This window comes from Ranitomeya variabilis, chromosome 2 (assembly GCF_051348905.1).
Source record: "Ranitomeya variabilis isolate aRanVar5 chromosome 2, aRanVar5.hap1, whole genome shotgun sequence".
NCBI classification, from domain to species: domain Eukaryota; kingdom Metazoa; phylum Chordata; class Amphibia; order Anura; family Dendrobatidae; genus Ranitomeya; species Ranitomeya variabilis.
Window position 1 is genome coordinate 397,503,848 of NC_135233.1, and position 20,136 is coordinate 397,523,983.

Consider the following 20,136-nt stretch of genomic DNA (forward strand, 5'->3'; position numbering starts at 1 on the left):
TTTCTATCTCCTGTACATGACACTTTTCTCATTTAAGTATTCATTACATTTTCATCTCTTATAAAGTTCATAAAGGAATGTAAATCAGCGCACCCTGTATTATAAAGAAACACCTTCTTTCCTGAGCACGAAAGGAGTGTGGTGTCAGCCGGGTGCATACTTACCATTTTGAAGATAAATCCGACCTTCCTGCAGACATTCACATCTACAGGATGATCACATTTATATTCTCCATCAATGTGTCACTGATGGAAGCGATTCCCATGTGATCGTCCCCGCTCTTCATTCTGTTGACTCTGCACATTGGTACCGTGTGAGCCCCGGGGAGGCTGCATTAGACGCGGTACATTGCATTGATTTCTGCGTTGGGTCAGAATATAACAGGCAGGTTATAGCTGATATTTACAGGGCACCAATATCTCCAGTCTTTCATAGCACTCACAATTACAAAGGCTTCAGGGGCTCCTACCAGCAGCAATAAAACCTCCCGCATCTATCATTTTTATAGTGCAACTTAATTGAACATTAGGGGCAAAACATTTCATTTCTCTGTACTATATGGAGGAGAGGGTTTATTAATGGCTTGATATGGCGTATGGCCTCTATAAATGATTGCAAATCTGCAAGAAATGGCTTTAACCTATGTATTAAAATGTACTGTATTACAGATTACTACCAGAGAGGACTGCATAGACTGTAAGCTATATTATGCAAAGTGATGTTACACCTTTACTGTGGAGATTGGTTTATTTGTAGGTTTTAGACTCCTGGAGAGGTTAAAGCTGCTATATAATGTCGGCTGGTTTCTGGCTTTATCTTTCAAGCCTACTTTTATAATGTGGAGCTGCAGGTTTTGAGCTTAGTGGGTGTTTCATGTGAGCTGCAGGTTTTGAGCTTTGTAGATGTTTCATGTGAGCTGCTGGTTTTGAGCTCAGTGGGTATTTGATGTCAGCTGCAGGTTTTGATCTCAGTGGGTATTTGATGTCGGCCGCAGGTTTTGAGCTCAGTGGGTATTTCATGTCAGCTGCAGGTTTTGAGCTCAGTGGGTATTTGATGTCAGCTGCAGGTTTTGAGCTCAGTGGGTATTTGATGTCAGCTGCAGGTTTTGAACTCAGTGGGTATTTGATGTCGGCTGCAGGTTTTGAGCTCAGTGGGTATTTGATGTCGGCTGCAGGTTTTGAGCTCAGTGGGTATTTGATGTCAGCTGCAGGTTTTGAGCTCAGTGGGTATTTGATGTCAGCTGCAGGTTTTGAGCTCAGTGGGTATTTGATGTCAGCTTCAGGTTTTGAGCTCAGTGGGTATTTGATGTCAGCTGCTGGTTTTGAGCTCAGTGGGTATTTGATGTCAGCTGCAGGTTTTGAGCTCAGTGGGTATTTGATGTCAGCTGCAGGTTTTGAGCTCAGTGGGTATTTGATGTCAGCTGCAGGTTTTGAGCTCAGTGGGTATTTCATGTCAGCTGCAGGTTTTGAGCTCAGTGGGTATTTCATGTAAACAGTAGGTTTTGAGCTAAGTGGGCATTTCATGTCAGTTGCAGGTTGTCAGCTCAGTGGGTATTTCATGTCAGTTGCAGGTTTTGAGCTCAGTGGGCATTTCATATCAGTTGCAGGTTTTCAGCTCCGTTGGTATTTCATGTGAGCTGGCAGGTTTTGAGCTGAGTGGGCATTTCATATCAGTTGCAGGTTTTGAGCTCTGTGTGTTTCATGTGAAATGCCGGTTTTGAGCTAAGTGGGTGTTTCATGTGAAGTAAAAATTGAGCTCAGTGAGTGTTCTGCTAACTCCTCCACCTTTTTCTCGTTGCTCTATTTTGAGTACTGTCAGTGGTTCTCCTGGTGACATGGGCCATATGATTTCTAGGAAATAATGCAAATGAAGAGTCTAGCAAGAAGCGGAGATGAAGCATAAAATTCATAGACCAGATTACAATAAAGCCTAAAAAGGACTAAATTAAAACAGAACCGCGAAATCAGACCTGAAACCATTTTCTTATACGTCAGTTTTTCTCACACGTGTTTTATCTGTGTCTTTCACATACAGAGCTCGTACCTGTGGCATATGGAGCTGTTCCCATGTCTGTGTATTTTCACAGACTGAGTGTTCCGCAGAAAATCACAGAGATGTGACCGCGTCTTGGATTAAACTCACTAATGCAAATGTATGGGTCCATGAAAATATCAGACAGCACTGTGCTGTCGGTTGTTCACGGACTCTTTATTATGAGAAACGTGAGAAACCTAAATCATATTTTATTTTTTTTTTTTAGAAAAAAAATGATGACATCATGACCAAACTCCGATGGTTTAAATGGCCAAACTCCAAAGAAACTCTCATAGTAATCACTGATGAAATTCGGACTGATTTTTTGCGTCCAAGAACAATCACTAACATTTGAATGAGCCCACAAATGAGACGCATAAATCTCTGCTGTATACACGGAATGGTAGATTTTTAGTTATGACTAGTTGAAAGAAACTTTATTTCTTATCTTCGGTTAATCAAAGGAAATAATATTTGTTGCAAGTGTTGCTCAATTTATTTTATAAAGACTTTCTGAAGATTTTCCTTTATTCATCGGGGCTCCATCATGATTAACCAGTAGTATAACAATATCTGGATGCAGCCTGCAGTGGAAAGAATGGAGCTGTTAATATAATTTCCTTGACTATGTTTTACAAATACTGATGTAAAATGCTGACCAAATAATGAACATGTGAACGAGGCCTAAGAAGCATAGTAGCAATAGAAAAAAAAGGATATTGTCCATTCTATACACTGTGTGCTACATTCAGAGGTTAAAATAGAGAAGTAGCAAAAAGATGTGTATTAAAAAGTCTCCGATTTCCTATTTCAGGAGATTGGATGCTGTAACCGGCAGCACCTGGCTGGTATAACTTGACCTGGTCATGCATTTTCCTAGCAGCGACCACTACTGGGAACATTTTGTATTACATGAAGTCTAATGAAATAGTTGTCAGTTTGTGAAATACATGGACAGGGGTCTGCAGGAGCAACAATGTAATAAAAAGCCATAAACGCGTCCGTGTCTGGCTCCGATGCATCATATCTTGGCATTGACATGCACCAGGTCTGTGAATCACGCCACAATCTGTTGCTTCATAAATATTGGGAGATCATTGTCTTTCCTGCTTTTAATAAAATGTAGCTAATACCCGACCCTGGATACCTGACCTGTCTGTAAGTGACAAGTGGGTGGAGCTGTGCGCACAACAAGGGGCATATTGTTGCCTGTATACCGGATTATATGGAATGTACTGCATAACGGCGAATCAGCAAATCCGCGTCTCACAGTTTATTAATCAGGCGCCGAGCGTCTTCTAACCAAATACGTCTGATCATTATTGCACTGCGTTAAACATTATCAGTTGATATATTTCAGATTCATGATGTTTTTTTTTGCGTGGCCGTAAAATGATAAGGATATACGACGCCGGCCCCGGTCATCTGTTTATTTTCTGCTGAGTTAATTGAACCATATTAGACATTGTATCAGTGCCAAAGAATTCATGTATCTAATCCTGTACGGCCAACGATAAAGAAGAGGAAGATGGCGGCCCCTGTCCATAAATCACGGGCCATGGGGAGATGTTCCCAGGCACTTTAATGCGCTGCTTGTCCTCGGCCTATGACTAGCACTGCCGCCACTTCTCGGCAATTACTCCATGAAATGTTCATCTGCCAGGAAGTGACGCTCATCCTCCGCGCTGACGGAACGGCTCGAGCCCTTAAAGGGGAACGCTTCTCTGGAAAGTGACCAGTAACTTTCTAGTAACTTTTGCACTTTTCTGGTGTCAGCTTGTTCATAGCTTTTCAGCCATGATTAGTAATAGAGATAAGCAAATAGAGTCTACTCAATCTTACAAAACCCCACATTCTCCAATATGCAGATTTTTCTTGCATTTCACTTCTATGGGAATTCAGTAGAATGGCGGCTCCTTGTCTCCACTTTTCTGACCCATAAAAGCTGATCAAAAGGCAATTATTATTTTTTAATCTTTCCACTCACTTTAGTGCTCACCTCCTCAACCCCTCTATTACTCTCCGCCACCCATATGCTCCTCACCTCATCTTCTAGTCTTCTGCCATTTGTGGGGGAATCCACCTGTGCGCCAAAGGTCACATCACAAGACTTGACCTCCCGAAAGCCAGAAGTCCCAGGTCTCTGTCACAGAGCAGGGGGATCAGAAGATGTGGCGAGGACCGGAGGCATGGCGGTGAGGAGCAGAGGGGTGACTGGTGAGTGTAAAGATACTTCCTAGTTTTTACATTCATTATGCTCTGGGGTCTGAGAAGAACCCACAGGATAATAAGGGACATTACAGTCTTTGCAAATCGAATTTCCCGGGAAATACTGTGCAAACGGGCAAATTCAAATTCTTCACGATCCGCTACTTTGTACTAATCTGATCCATCTCTGTTATAGAATTTTTTTTGTGCACCTCGGACTCACTAATGATGCACTTTTGCTCACTTTCTCTAACTCTCATCTGTTTTTCTTCTTCTTACTCTGTCTTCTCACTACTAGGGGTCTTCACATCTGTCTTTCACAGTCCAGGTACCGACTGCAATGTCAGGACCGGCCGCTGGTCTCCTGACCCAAACCCCATAAATATATATACAACGTAGAGATCAGTTCTGGCCATGAGTAGGCCCCAAAACGTGCACCATGAACACCGGATCAAAAATGCAATGGAGGCCCTTAGGACTGAACGACGGGCAGATAGCAGTGGGGGCATCCAGAGGGGCGAGGAGTGAAGGGAGTTTTGTTTTGTTTTTTCACCTTTAGTCAGTTAGTTGCCAATTTGCTGAACTCGCACCAAGCAAATTACAAAAAAGTCTGCACATTTTTGTAAAATTCTAGAATTCAGTTCTACTTGATTTGTCCATCTCCAGTCATGTGTCGTCCGACTTCATACACTGCCGGAGATTTCTGCTCCAGAATTCTGCTGTAATTTACACAAAAAACCTGCCATTCATGACTTGCACCATATTTATTATACGGCTGCACAGCTGACAATGGGGCGTGACATGGAGAGGCCTCAGATGTGAGACAGGAAGACTACACTTACAAATAGACTCAGCAAACAGCAAGAACCACTATGAATTCGGGGCATTTTAAGACCCTGTAATCTAAGTTTGCATTGTCTAAGAATTACGCAGGATTGATAAATCTGCCCCGATTTGGGTGATGGTACGAGGAAGCTTTCCTCTGGGTCAGAATCTTTGTGTACAGTGCCTGTCGCAGGCTGCACTCACCATGTGCATGAGCCCCGCATCCACCGCCTGTCGGAGACCTCACCCGCCATGTGCACGAGCCCCGCATCCACTGCCTGTCGGAGTCCTCACCCGCCATGTGCACGAGCCCCGCATCCACCGCCTGTCGCAGGCTGCACCCGCCATGTGCACGAGCCCCTCATCCACCGCCTGTCGCAGGCTGCACCCGCCATGTGCACGAGCCCCTCATCCACTGCCTGTCGCAGGCTGCACCCGCCATGCGCACGAGCCCCGCATCCACCGCCTTTCAGAGTCCTCACCCGCCATGTGCACGAGCCCCGCATCCACTGCCTGCCGCAGGCTGCACCCGCCATGTGCACGAGCCCGCATCCACCGCCTGTCGCATTCTGCACTCGCCATGTGCCTGAGCCCCGCATCCACCGCCTGTCGCAGGCTGCACCCGCCATGTGCACGAGCCCGCATCCACCGCCTGTCGCATTCTGCACTCGCCATGTGCCTGAGCCCCGCATCCACCGCCTGTCGCAGGCTGCACCCGCCATGTGCACGAGCCTCGCATCCACCGCCTGTCGCAGGCTGCACCCGCCATGTGCACGAGCCTCGCATCCACCGCCTGTCGCAGGCTGCACCCACCATGTGCACGAGCCCCGCATCCACCGCCTGTCCCAGGCTGCACCCGCCATGTGCACAAGCCCCGCATCCACCGCCTGTCGCAGGCAGCACCCGCCATGTGCACGAGCCCCGCATCCACCGCCTCTCGCAGGCTACACCCGCCGTGTGCACGAGCCCCGCATCCACCGCCTGTCGCAGGCTGCACCCGCCATGTGTACGAGCCCCGCATCCACCGCCTGTCGCAGGCTGCACCCGCCATGTGCACGAGCCTCGCATCCACCGCCTGTCGCAGGCTGCACCCACCATGTGCACGAGCCCCGCATCCACCGCCTGTCCCAGGCTGCACCCGCCATGTGCATGAGCCCTGCATCCACCGCCTGTCACAGGCTGCACCCGCCATGTGCACGAGCCCCGCATCCACCGCCTGTCCCAGGCTGCATCCGCCATGTGCACGAGCCCCGCATCCACCGCCTGTCACAGGCTACAACTGCCATGTGCGCGAGCCCCGCATCCACCGCCTGTCGCAGGTTATACCCGCCATGTGCACGAGCCCCGCATCCACCGCCTGTCCCAGGCTGCATCCTCCATGTGCACGAGCCCCGCATCCACCACCTGTCGGAGTCCTCACCCACCATGTGCACGAGCCCCGCATCCACCGCCTGTCACAGGCTGCATCCGCCATGTGCACGAGTCCCACATCCACCGCCTGTCGGAGTCCTCACCCGCCATGTGCACGAGCCTTGCGTCCACCGCCTGTCGCAGGCTGCACCCGCCGTGTGCACGAGCCCCGCATCCACCGCCTGTCGCAGGCTGCACCCGCCATGTGCACGAGCCTCGCATCCACCGCCTGTCGCAGGCTGCACCCGCCGTGTGCACGAGCCCCGCATCCACCGCCTGTCGCAGGCTACACCCGCCATGTGCATGAGCCCCGCATCCACCGCCTGTCACAGGCTGCACCCGCCATGTGCACGAGCCCCGCATCCACCGCCTGTCACAGGCTACAACTGCCATGTGCGCGAGCCCCGCATCCACCGCCTGTCGCAGGTTATACCCGCCATGTGCACGAGCCCCGCATCCACCGCCTGTCCCAGGCTGCATCCTCCATGTGCACGAGCCCCGCATCCACCACCTGTCGGAGTCCTCATCCGCCATGTGCACGAGCCCCGCATCCACCGCCTGTCACAGGCTGCATCCGCCATGTGCACGAGTCCCACATCCACCGCCTGTCGGAGTCCTCACCCGCCATGTGCACGAGCCTTGCGTCCACCGCCTGTCGCAGGCTGCACCCGCCGTGTGCACGAGCCACGCATCCACCGCCTGTCGCAGGCTGCACCAGCCATGTGCACGAGCCCCGCATCCACCGCCTGTCGCAGGCTGCACCCGCCGTGTGCACGAGCCCCGCATCCACCGCCTGTCGCAGGCTGCACCCGCCATGTGCACGAGCCCCGCATCCACCGCCTGTCGCAGGCTGCACCCGCCATGTTCACGAGCCCCGCATCCACTGCCTGTCGCAGGCTGCACCCGCCATGTTCACGAGCCCCGCATCCACTGCCTGTCGCAGGCTGCACCCGCCATGTTCACGAGCCCCGCATCCACTGCCTGTCTCAGGCTGCATCCGCCATGTGCACGAGCCCCGCATCCACCGCCTGCCGCAGGCTGCACCCGCCATGTGCACGAGCCCCGCATCCACTGCCTGTCGCAGGCTGCATCCGCCATGTGCACGAGCCCCGCATCCACCGCCTGCCGCAGGCTGCACCAGCCATGTGCACGAGCCCCGCATCCACCGCCTGTCGCAGGCTGCACCCGCTATGTGCACGAGCCCCGCATCCACCGCCTGTCGCAGGCTGCACCCGCCATGTGCACGAGCCCCGCATCCACTGCCTGTCGCAGGCTGCACCCGCCATGTGCACGAGCCCCGCATCCACTGCCTGTCGCAGGCTGCACCCGCCATGTGCACGAGCCCCGCATCCACTGCCTGTCGCAGGCTGCACCCGCCATGTGCCCGAACCCCGCATCCACCGCTTGTCGCAGGCTGCACCCGCCATGTGCCCGAGCTCCGCCGCGTCTCCTATACGCCTCTTGACTCTCTTTACTTTTCGCTAAATGACTTTGTCAGGATTCACACTTGTGTTTGTTCTGTTCTTGCAGGTTAGAACAATGTAGCAAATTGTTTCATTGTGTCCAGAACAATAAATAAATAACTCCTAACACAATGTATCATTATCAGCGTTTACTTACAGAGAATTCCTTTAATTCATTTGTCACACCACAGATTGTAAAGCCGGTGACTCGTCTTCTTAAATGGGAAAAATGCAAAATAATTGTAAGAACAAAAGGACTTTGCCGTTTACTGGTAACTAAAAATCTTCTCTGTTCTCAAGAACGGAAAGATATTTCATTGTATCAGTTCCGGTTCATTGTCTGTGAGCGGCCATCTCTGCAGCCGATCAGCGGTGCTCCGTTTCCTGGACAGTGAGTGCAGCGCTTACAAGCTCTTGTCTGTAGCGCTCACGAGCGCTGCTCTGAAGCCGGCAGATAGATGAATTCAGCGGGATCCTGACCAGCCCTAACAGCGAGCTGGTCCCAGTCCTGTCTGGTGGCTGCTGCGCTCAGCGATGTGGCTCGTCTAGGACGTTACACCCTATGATTCACGGGCGCAGCGCCGCTTGGTTTTATTCCGCCGTCTGTTTCCATATAATAAATGTTCTAGTCATATTGATTTTCTGGCAAAATTCATCATCGCTGATACCAGCAGCGACTTCTGATCTTGTGTCCGAACCACTAAGAAAACATAAAGTGTATTTCAGGATGTAATAACCACGGGCAGAGGTCTGAATATACAGGGAAACCCCTCTGCTCCAGAATCCGATTATCCAGAAAGGCTGATAATCCAGAAGGCTTCATCCGCTAAGCTACTGTACAGTGCTAAAAACTGAGCCACCGTACAGTTCTAACCACTGAGCCACTGGGTAAATGAGCTTTGTAAATGAGTCCTGTGACCTGTGTGACAGATATAGGCAATTTGTTGATATCTACAGTAGATAATCACCTATTTTTAACTAAATAGTGTACTCTGGTCACATCCAAAGCTGCATTCACAGTCCTGCTGGGTTTCATGAGGAACATGTTATTTTCTCCACCCTAATAATGACGAGACGTAACCCCAGAGCTGGTATTTCAGGCCCCATGATGCACTGCACTGATGCACCAGGAAATCACAAGAATTGTGAATGCAGCTCTGGCTGTGACTGGAGTATATAAATACATCAGGTTTGTAGTTTTCATCTATGAAGGGCTCATTATTTCTTGTCTCTGTGCAGTTGTTACATTGTAGTTTCGGATTGCTGGTTGTGATGAGCAGACGCTCGGCCGGCGCTGTGTATGTCCACACGCCCGTGTCTGCTATTCTTGTGTCCTCCTTGTCACGGTGTCTGCGCTGCCTCCGTTTCCTCGGTGGATGGGACATTTCTTCTTGGACGGGGTTTGCAGCCTTTGTCCGGCAGATTTCTGCTTTTATTTTCCATTTACTTTCTATGTGTAGATATTCTGCACCCACAACATTCAGTCCCCGATGACCAGGACGCTGTGGGGCTGCACCATTGGGCTCGGTGATTGCAGTCCGGGATTTTCTGGATTATCGGAATGCATCTTTCCAGTATTCTTGATAATTCAGTACATCTTGCATCACACACATATACACAACTGGAACTTGCCGTCTGGGAAAATGTACAATGAACTGTTCTGTGCGTTTATGGAAGCGGTTTCCAAGCCGTGTCTCTCTAGTTGCGGCAGAACTACAAATTCCAGCATGCTTAGGATGGCAGTTCTGTTGCACCTGCAGGGTCCGAGCTTGGAGGCCACTGTTGGAGTTTGCTGTTTTTGTGCCTCTTTTATTTGTGTGCTTCACCTTCATCTCTTCCCTTTATTTCAGCCCCTTCGCTTTCACTGGATACTTGACAATGCAGCGTCAGTAAATGTTGGGCAGCCTACAGCAGTGTCTTGATCACTGTTTGCTGTCTTGGTGAGTGCTCTGCGTCCTTAGAACTATTACTTTCCTCATTCACACACTTATAGTGGCCGTCCGCCGCAGTTTAGAACACGAGAAGGCGAAACTGTTACTTTGTTACTTTCTAGTGGCCGGATGGAAGTCTTGTATTTGTGATGACCCTTTTCACAAACGTTGTGTAGGTCACGGTTAGTGGGTGTCATCCGGCCATATGTGGCTAAATCCCAAAATACGGCTTCAGAGCCAAGTGAAAGGATCTTAAAGTGACGGTTTGGTCTGAAAATCCAATGTTTTTTTCGCCTTTTTTTTTAATAAAGTCATGTTGACCACTAATAGGGCCTCTCGATCAGATAATGGCCATAAACTAGCGATTGCTACACTACTATTGTTTGGATACTTCAGATAAAACTTTGTCTACACATAACTATATCTGTGACCAGTTGCCCATTGTTGGCCACAATGTGACGTTTGTATTTTAGCAACTTTCCAATTTTTTTAAGGGGTTGTTATAGACTTTAACATTGATGGCCTGTCCTTAGGCTATGCCACCAAGGTCTGATCAGTGGAGGTGCGAAACATGGCGCTCTGCCAATTAGCTGTTCTTGTGTTGTTGGTGGCTGGTAACGCTCAGTTGGTGGTAAAGTGGCCGTGGCCGGATACTACACATCCAACCCACCATGACTTGAAAAGGGACAGATGTGCAGTGCCCGGCCATGGCTGGCCACTATAGACTCAACAGAGCTATGCTGTGCAGCGCCGAAACTGAGCAGTACCAGACACCCCTGACACCAGGAACAGCCGATCGGCGTGGGGCCGAGTGTCACACCCTCACCGATCAGATATTAATTATTTATCCTACGGATAGGAAATCAATATTAAAGTCCAGGACAACTCATTCAATAAAGAACTTGGCTCTCCTCATACAGGAAGGAACGGTCTCTGTTGTGCCTCCTATAGCCAAATACTCTACAAGTCAATGTGTGATACATTATAGAGCCATAGCTCGTGACTGAGGATATCGGACATTGCTCAGACTGAGTCAAGCATTGACTTACAGGGTAACTGCCTATAGGTGACGAGAAAGAGAAGTAGGATAGTTAAAGTATGAGGAAATCATCCAGTATGTCAGATTGCGAAGATGTTTTGTGAGATGACTAAGCTTTTCATGACCGTAAAGAGAGGACCTGACACAAAATTCCAAATTCTTCATGTTGAACTGGATACAATATGTAATAGTGGCTGCAGAGTAAAGTAAGACAATTTTTTTATTTTTTTTACTTTAAGTCCAAGTGGGTGTTACCAGAGAGATCTCACTTGCAGTGTGTACTTCTTTCTCTTCATGACACTGACCAATGATAAGTAGGCAGGAAAGAAGATGACGCCCCCACAATAGCATTCATATTTACTCTGCTGTCATCACCCTGGAGCACAGCAGAGCTGAGTGTGATTACCTGACAGCTTTCAGTTCTCATCTCTGGCAGTCAGTGTGGGGGGGTTAGTTCTGCAGAATTAATTCTCATTACAAACACTTCTTCTAGTAGCTCTCCTCTCAAGGTGCTGCCAGCTCTGCCAATAATAAGCAGGCATCCACATACAAGGGGAAACATGTCCCCATTCTAGCTTAGAACAAGCTGTGTGTGCACAGTATTTTCTCCTCACTGCAGAGTGAGGACGTGTGCCAGATTACCGCAGACTTGCGTGTGACTAACAACTTTATCTCCAGCAGTCAGTGTGGTGGGAGGGGCAGAACAGCAGAGTATGCAGCACTACGTGTTCTCTGGCAATACAATTTTGTATTTGCTCCTGCCAATAAAGCTCATTTGAATTTGAGAAAATGGCTACTAGAAGTGTTTGTAATGAAACTCAACTTCTGCAATAATGCCCCTCCCCCCACACTAATTGCTGGAGATGAGCATTGAAAGCGCTCAGTTAGTCACACTCAGCTCTGCTGTGAGGAGAACAGATTGCAATGCTATTGTGGGAGCATGTTCTTCATTCCCCAGTGTGTTGCACCCTGCTTATGATATGCCTTTGTCAGACAGAAGAGCAAGTACATACCCCATAAAATCTGTCTGGTAATGCTCACTTGAAATTTTTTTAAAAAAAGGTAAGTGTCCAGGTGCCAAATGCTTTGATTGCTAATATCTCCACAAAGAGGCAAAATTACATACATAAATAAATACATATGTATAGATATACAGTACAGACCAAATGTTTGGACACACCTTCTCATTTAAAGATTTTTCTGTATTTTCATGACTATGAAAATTGTACATTCACACTGAAGGCATCAACACTATGAATTAACACATGTGGAATTATATACTTAACAAAAAAGTGTGAAACAACTGAAATTATGTCTTATATTTTAGGTTCTTCAAAGTAGCCACCTTTTGCTTTGATGACTGCTTTGCACACTCTTGGCATTCTCTTGATGAGCTTCAAATGTAGTCACCGGGAATGGTTTTCACTTCACAGGTGTGCCCTGTCAGGTTTAATAAGTGGGATTTCTTGCCTTATAAATGGGGTTGGGACCATCAATTGTGTTGTGCAGAAGTCTGGTGGATACACAGCTGATAGTCCTTCTGAATAGACTATTAGAATTTGTATTATGGCAAGAAAAAAACAGCTAAGTAAAGAAAAACGAGTGGCCATCATTATTTTAAGAAATGAAGGTCAGTCAGTCCGAAAAATTGGCAAACTTTGAAAGTGTCCCCAAGTGCAGTGGCAAAAACCATCAAGCGCTAAAAAGAAACTGTCTCGCATGAGGACCGCCCCAGGAAAGGAAGGCCAAGAGTCACCTCTGCTTCTGAGGATAAGTTTATCCGAGTCACCAGCCTCAGAAATCGCAGGTTAACAGCAGCTCAGATTAGAGACTAGGTCAATGCCACACAGAGTTCTAGCAGCAGACACATCTCTACAACAACTGTTAAGAGGAGACTTTGTGCAGCAGGCCTTCATGGTAAAATAGCTGCTAGGAAACCACTGCTAAGGACAGGCAACAAGCAGAAGAGACTTGTTTGGGCTAAAGAACACAAGGAATGGACATTAGACTAGTGGAAATCTGTGCTTTGGTCTGATGAGTCCAAATTTGAGATCTTTGGTTCCAACCACCGTGTCTTTGTGCGACGCAGAAAAGTTGAACAGATGGACTCTACATGCCTGGTTCCCACAGTGAAGCATGGAGGAGGAGGTGTGATAGTGTGGGAGTGCTTTGCTGGAGACACTGTTGGGGATTTATTCAAAACTGAAGGCATACTGAACCAACATGGCTACCACAGCATCTTGCAGCGGCATGCTACTCCATCTGGTTTGTGTTTAGTTGGACCATCATTTATTTTTCAACAGGACAACGACCCCAAACACACTTCCAGGCTGTGTAAGGGCTATTTGACCAAAAAGGAGAGTGATGGGGTGCTACGCCAGATGACCTGGCCTCCACAGTCACCAGACCTGAACCCAATCGAGATGGTTTGGGGTGAGCTGGACCGCAGAGTGAAGGCAAAAGGGCCAGCAAGTGCTAAGCATCTCTGGGAACTCCTTCAAGATTGTTGGAAGACCATTCCCGGTGACTACCTCTAGAAGCTCATCAAAAGAATGCCAAGAGTGTGCAAAGCAGTCATCAAAGCAAAAGGTGGCTACTTTGAAGAACCTAGAATATAAGACATAATTTCAGTAGTTTCACACTTTTTTGTTAAGTATATAATTCCACATGTGTTAATTCATAGTTTTGATGCCTTCAGTGTGAATGTACAATTTTCATAGTCATGAAAATACAGAAAAATCTTTAAATGAGAAGGTGTCCAAATTTTTGGTCTGTACTGTATATATATGTAATTCTGCTCTGCAGCCACTAATATATCATCTGTCTCACAAAATCCAGAAGATCACATTGTAGGATTTTGACTTAATTAATTTGCATTTTATTGCATGAAATAAGTATTTGATTATCGACCAACCAACAAGAATTCTGCTCTCACAGACCTGTTAGTTTTTCTGTAAGAAGCCTCCTACTCTGCACTCATTACCTTGATTAATTATTTGCAACTGTGGGACCTCGTTACCTGCATAAAAGACACCTGTGCACACACTCAATCAATCACACTCCAACTTCTGCACCATGGCCAAGACCGTATTGAAGGGAGGATGGATGGGGTCATGTATTGCTAGATTTTGGCCTACAACCTCCTTCCCTCATTAAGAGCATTAAAGATGGGTCGTGGCTGCGTCTTCCATGACAATGACCCGAAACACAGAACCAGGGCAACTAAGAAGCATTTCAAGGTCCTGGAGTGGCCTAGTCAGTCTTCAGTCCTGAACCCAATAGAAAATCTTTGGAGGGAGCTGAAACTCAGTGACAGCCCCGAAACCTGAAATCTGGAGAAGATCTGTATGGAGGAGTGGGCCAAAATCCCTGCTGCAGTGTGTGCAAACCTGGTCTAGAACTGCAGGAAACTTCTGACCTCTGTAACTGCACACAAAGGTTTCTGGACAAAATATTAAGTTCTGTTTTTCTATGGTATCAAATACTTATTTCATGCAATAAAATGCAAATTAAGTATGTAAAAATCCTACAATGTGATTTTCTGGATTTTATTTTTAGATTCTGTCTCTCACAGGTGAAGTGTACCTATGACAAAAATTACCGACCTCTCCATTCTATGTAGGTGGGAAAACCAAAACGGGCAGTGTATCAAATACTTATTTTTTCAACTGTATACTATAGGATCTAGGGTTTTGTAAACTGTCTCAATGACCTAGTAAGAACTTTGGTGAATTGATTACCAAACTCTTGCGTGCATGGTTTATAAATCAGTTGATCACCATTCTTACTATGTCATTGATTAGGATTACCAAATTCTGCCATCCATGACCTGTGAAACTGATGCGGTCACCCAGTAAAAAAAGTGGCCACCTGAGTCCTGAGCTATATACAGTAGAGTTTTTAAATTGTCTCAATGACCTACTCAGAACGTTGGTCAGATTACCAAACCCTAGAGTGCATGGTTTATGAATCCGCTGACCATTATGAAGTCAGTGTTGTATTCTCTACCATACATGGGTCTATGACCAAGTTGACTGATGTTCTTACTAGGTCATTGAGTCAATGTTATTGACCCATATATGATAGAGTTTGAAACACTGACTCCATGACCTGGTAAGAATGTTGATTAGCTGATTCATAAACCATGGACTTTAGGCTTTGGTAATCTGTTGACCAACATATTTCCTAGGTCATTGAGTCAGTTTACAAAACTCTACAGTACTACAGATTTGTGAAAGTGACACAAATGACCCAATAATAACGTTATTCACCTAATTCTAACCGTGTATTGTAGAGATTGGTAAACGGATTCAATGACTTAGTAAGAACTTTGGTCAATTGATTACCAAACTCTAACGTATATAGTTTATTAATTATGTTGACCAAAATTCTTACCAGATCATTGTGTCCACTTACCAAACAATTTGTGAAACGGACACAATGACCTTCGTAAGAACTGTAGTCAACCTAGAAAAGACAGTGGTGAAGGGACTCCGTAAATATCCTTGAGCATGTAGCACTGGGCAAACTTAGCTTAACGACCTAATAACAATCATGATAAACTTACTAATTTTTTGATGAACTGACTAAATGTTGACAATATTGTTGGGTAAAGTAACGCAATGACTATGTAGTGTTTGGTAAAATTACTGATTAATCTTGTAATGATAATGATGAAGCACTCCCATCACTGGAGTGCGCTGGTTTACACTATACAGCACTGTGTGGTTACATTTGCTCATTTTCCCTTTCTACCCAGATAATTCTTCTCTTTTCTCTGCTCTATGTAGAAACAGAAAGTCTCTTAACCCTGTATTTATCATTCCCCTCTTCACCTCCTGACCCAGCTGCCCCCTCCTCCCCTCCAGGGACTTTTGCAGTGACTCATGACTTATACAGGGAAAATTGACCTCCTGTTTCTACATTAAGCAGAGAAAAGAGAATAATTAACTGCCTAGAATGGTAAAATGAGCAATTGTAACCACACAATGCTGTATAATGTGATGACTGCAATATATTAAGAGGATGAACACTTTGATGGGAGTGCTTCTATAATGACCATATAGTGTTTGGTGAAATGGTTCGGGAAGAAGTTTTTCTCATGCTGTTTCTCTATTTGCCAGCTCTGAGAACGTCCCCGCGTCTGAGGTCATGTACTGAGATCGTTTGCATACACAATGAGGTTTAACCAGCAAACATGGAATATGGAAACAGCACGAGAAAAAAAGCTTTCTCCCGAATCTGATTGGCGAAGACTTTAATATGGATGTGGAGACGACCCCATTCCAGCAGCCGTAATGAAAGGTACCCAGGGCAAGACGTCATCCATGTATCTATCCTTCAAGGACAACACACTTTGTGTCATACTGTAGTCATCAAAACCCAAGGTAGAACTATGACAAGGACTCTTCCCCATCGCTCACTTGGAGGGATGGTTATAAATAAAATAGTGCATTGTTTTCAAATATTGCTTGTACAAATATATATCTTTTATGCTTTTTTTTTTTTTTTTTTGCTTCTTGGCTTTTTTTTATTATTTATTTTTATTTATATAATCTGGTTGTTAATATTGAATTAGGGAGCAATAAAACATATGCATCAATGTGAAAAAGAAAAACACAAAATGTAATGTTCTTTATACACAAAACTTTTTAAAGATCTGTTTATTATAATGTACATTTAATAGACGTGTGTGTAATTTAACAGATTGCTAATTTGCTGGATTTCCCTATAGTTTTCTTAAAGAAATATACAAAAAAATGAAAGATTATAAAAGAGAGAACAATTTGTATTCTGTAAAAAAAAAATCATGTTTCTTTTTTTTCTTTTTATAATCCGGAAGAGTATTTAAAGGAATATGGTGTTCCCCTTAACATATATTGCTCAATAAAGTGACTGCATTTTTTAAATGATGTGGTACATGGTGTTTTTTCATCTCGCACACCACACATTTTGTTACATTTAATAGAAGCCACATTTGTTTCGCGTTAGCCTCATAAAAGCTCACACCGGCTATGTTCACATTTCCAGAAGTTATTTTCAGTTTTTAGATCCATTTTGGGATGACAAAGTTGGACCCATTCGTTACAATAGGGCAGAAGTGTCCTCGAATGTCTCCCGTTTGCCTCCTTTATAGCTGCTATGTTTTTTTGGCTGGATCAATAAATAAAGTCTGGTCAAAAAAAGCAACTAGATCAAATTTTTTTTTTAACATTTAAGTCTATGTACCGTATGTGGGTCACAATGGATGGTCAACCATTATGTCACCCGTTACCTGATCATTTGCCCAAAACACAAGAAGGTAAAAATGGATACTCAAGTAAAAACATATTACAATCACGGGTACAAAATGGAAACTAAAATGTGCATCATAATTGCTCCATTTGTAATAGATCCAGTTTTTAATATTGTATCCATGATAAATGTATGACATCTGGACATGTGAACAGAGACGTCCAATATCAATGTCATACGCAGAAGATTTGAGAAATGGGCGTCCTGACAAAATTCTGTACGGTATGAGGCTTACCATGGGCTGGTAATCATCCTGACTTCTCATAGAATGGGGGGTCCGCTGCCAGCAGACAATTTTTAGTCCCATCCGTCCACCTCTCTGTGAGTTGCTAATGGTATAGAGAAAGGATTATGTCACCCATCAGGAAACCTGATGCAACTAGACTCAGTTTTCCCCCAATCCTCCATAGACTGATCAAAGTAGCTATGCTCTGTACAGTAAGTTCCTGATAAAATGGGGAAGGTTTGTATCTAATTCATATATAATATATACCGTACATATTTATTGGGAGAGGATTACAGGGTTAACAAGTTATCACCTATTCCTAGACCAATAGACAAGTAGCAGTAAGACCAGTGAAGGTCGGTGGTGGAGTCATATACTGATCAACTAAATTCAGAAGTGCCCATATCTCCAACCACAAGAGATGACTTGGGTAAGAAAATAAGAGACATTGAATGAGTAGAAACATAATGTACTCAGTTCAGTAAGAATGTGATACTTCAAGGAAGCTCTTTTTAATTATCTCTCTCGGTTCTCCTATGTAATGGTATCATGAGATAGAGGAGGTGATCCTGAGCTCGGGGATATATAGTTTTCTATGATTTGAGTACATTCATAAAAAAATGGTGATGTTTTAACTTCTGCCGGACTCATAAGAAGACTGTGAGTCCTATTGGCCCCTCCCACTGTGTGTAGGGTGGAGTCTTCAGGACTCACAGGCTTTCTCTTAATTGATCAACTTTTTACAGTGTAATACTAACTTAAATTATATAAAACTATATATCTCTGAACTCAGCATTTCCTCCTTTATCAAGTGCTGCCCTGGGATAGACGACCAGTAAATTCACATAAAAGTTGTTTTTAATGTATTGTTCGATATTTTATCTTTTTTTAAAAAAAATATACTTTAGCTTATTTACTGTAATTGTGTGTCATAGTTACCGGAGAGAAAATATAGTTCTGAGAAAAAGGTAAATGGTTGATGTCTCGATGTTCTATGCGCCGGCCCTGACCAAAAGGAAAAAATATAATAATAATTTCAATGTCAGTGCTTTTTTAAAAGATTTATTTCTTTTGTTAGGGCTGAAAAGATGCTCTGGAGATGTACCGATGGCACCTTAGTGCCTGATAGCATCAGGAAATTGACAATAATCGTTTTGATGGTGCAGTAAGCAGCATAATGGAGGGCACAGCATGAACTTCATAAGTCAATTTCATTGTTCAATAACAGACTGTAAAACTTGATTTTGGAGTTGGCGAATTAGGTACATGTGACCTTTCCATAACGCCGCAGAGTAGCGAGTGCGACCCAACGGGGCCATTTATCCTAACCACCTTGTTTTTCTAAACAGACCCGTGTCTGTGACTGTGCAGCCTTTATTATCCAAATGACTGCTAGATTTTCACATTTAATTCTGAGCGGCATAAAAAAAAAGCAAAATAGAGAAAAAAATATTGTAAGGTGTGAAAATAATTCAGTGCATTAAAAAAAAAATATGACTGTGAAATAGTCCTGGAAAAGCTGAGACAAAGCAAAGTGGATAGAAATATGCAGATTATTACAGTCACTTCTGCATTGCAAATGTTAATAATATTATGCATTATTTATTATAAGATAAAGAGAAGCATCCAATGTGAACAAGACTTTCAGTTTCTCGTGTGAGATGTACTATAACGGCCGATAACAATCTATCATCATTATTCCTCTTTTTTTTCGGTACCCCAATATATGACAGAGCTAGGTCTGCTGTGGCGTAGGCGTCGCAAGCATTTCTTGCCCTTATGAGAAAAGATATTTGAATAAATATGGTATGATAAAGCCTTAGAGAGGTAATTCTGCAATACTTTTTGTACAGCAGCAATTATAGTTATTTGGACCTAAAGTCCCTGTTTTGACCCTCACATATGTATTAGAAGAGTTGACCAAATGTTAATTCTCCCCTCTAAAAAAAAATAGTGTGTAACACTCCACTTTCTTGAACCCGTCTTAGCAAACGCAAGCAAACTTAGTAATACCAAAGTTTTGTCACCATAAAAATGAACAGTCACATGGTAGTAAAAACAGGCAATTTAATCACACAGACTTTTCATGTGTCGTTTTTTTTTTTTAATTAAAAAAAGGAGAAAAATATATCCCTCCTAGTCATTTATGGTGGGTCAAACTTTTCTGAGCAGAACACTGACTCAAACTGACAGTGTCGCTGTCAGAGGTAAATCATTCTACTATGGCTGAGAGTAGTGACCTACCATATATTCCATAACACCCTCTGCTTTCTCCCCACTAATACCCTTGTCAAAGGTTAAGGAGGCCAATTGTAGCCTGTGATTGACAGTACTTTTGTCCGGTAGGCGGGTGCTTATACTGCTCTTGTTAGCAGCTCCCACATTCTTAGTCATTGTATGTGTTTTTTTTATTTTTTACACTACCCTGTCGCTATTGTCACTTTTTCTTTTATAATTTTAAACAATGATTTAATTAACCTTTGACAATCTTTTAATCCCTGATTAATCAATTCATCCCTTGCCAAAAATAATGTAATAAGAAATGCTAGGTAGGAAGATGCTTACGCAGAAAGCAACATGTGGCCGCAGGCTGCGCTATAGGTGTTGTGAGTATAGTTGTCAAATTGGACAAGTACAACAGGTGTGAATAAACCAACATACACAGTTAAATGTTAACTTTGACTTTTTTTCAGTTTATCCAACAAA

At 44.6% G+C, this 20,136-nt stretch overlaps 1 protein-coding gene across 5 annotated transcripts in view; it reads left to right on the forward strand.

Moving 5' to 3' along the window:
- Positions 1–20,136, forward strand: part of PCDH11X (protocadherin 11 X-linked) — a 1,508,525-nt gene that overhangs the window by 241,307 nt on the left and 1,247,082 nt on the right. Inside the window, exons 4-5 of one of the 5 annotated variants that reach the window (XM_077286504.1) lie at positions 9,791–9,880; positions 16,034–19,243. The exons of 3 other annotated variants lie outside the window; for them this stretch is intronic. In XM_077286504.1, the coding sequence (XP_077142619.1) occupies positions 9,791–9,862 (72 nt within the window). In that variant the 3' untranslated portion in view covers positions 9,863–9,880; positions 16,034–19,243. Of the gene's footprint in view, positions 1–9,790; positions 9,881–16,033; positions 19,246–20,136 lie in introns of those variants that run through there. One more of the 5 variants, XM_077286505.1, reaches the window with a different exon arrangement.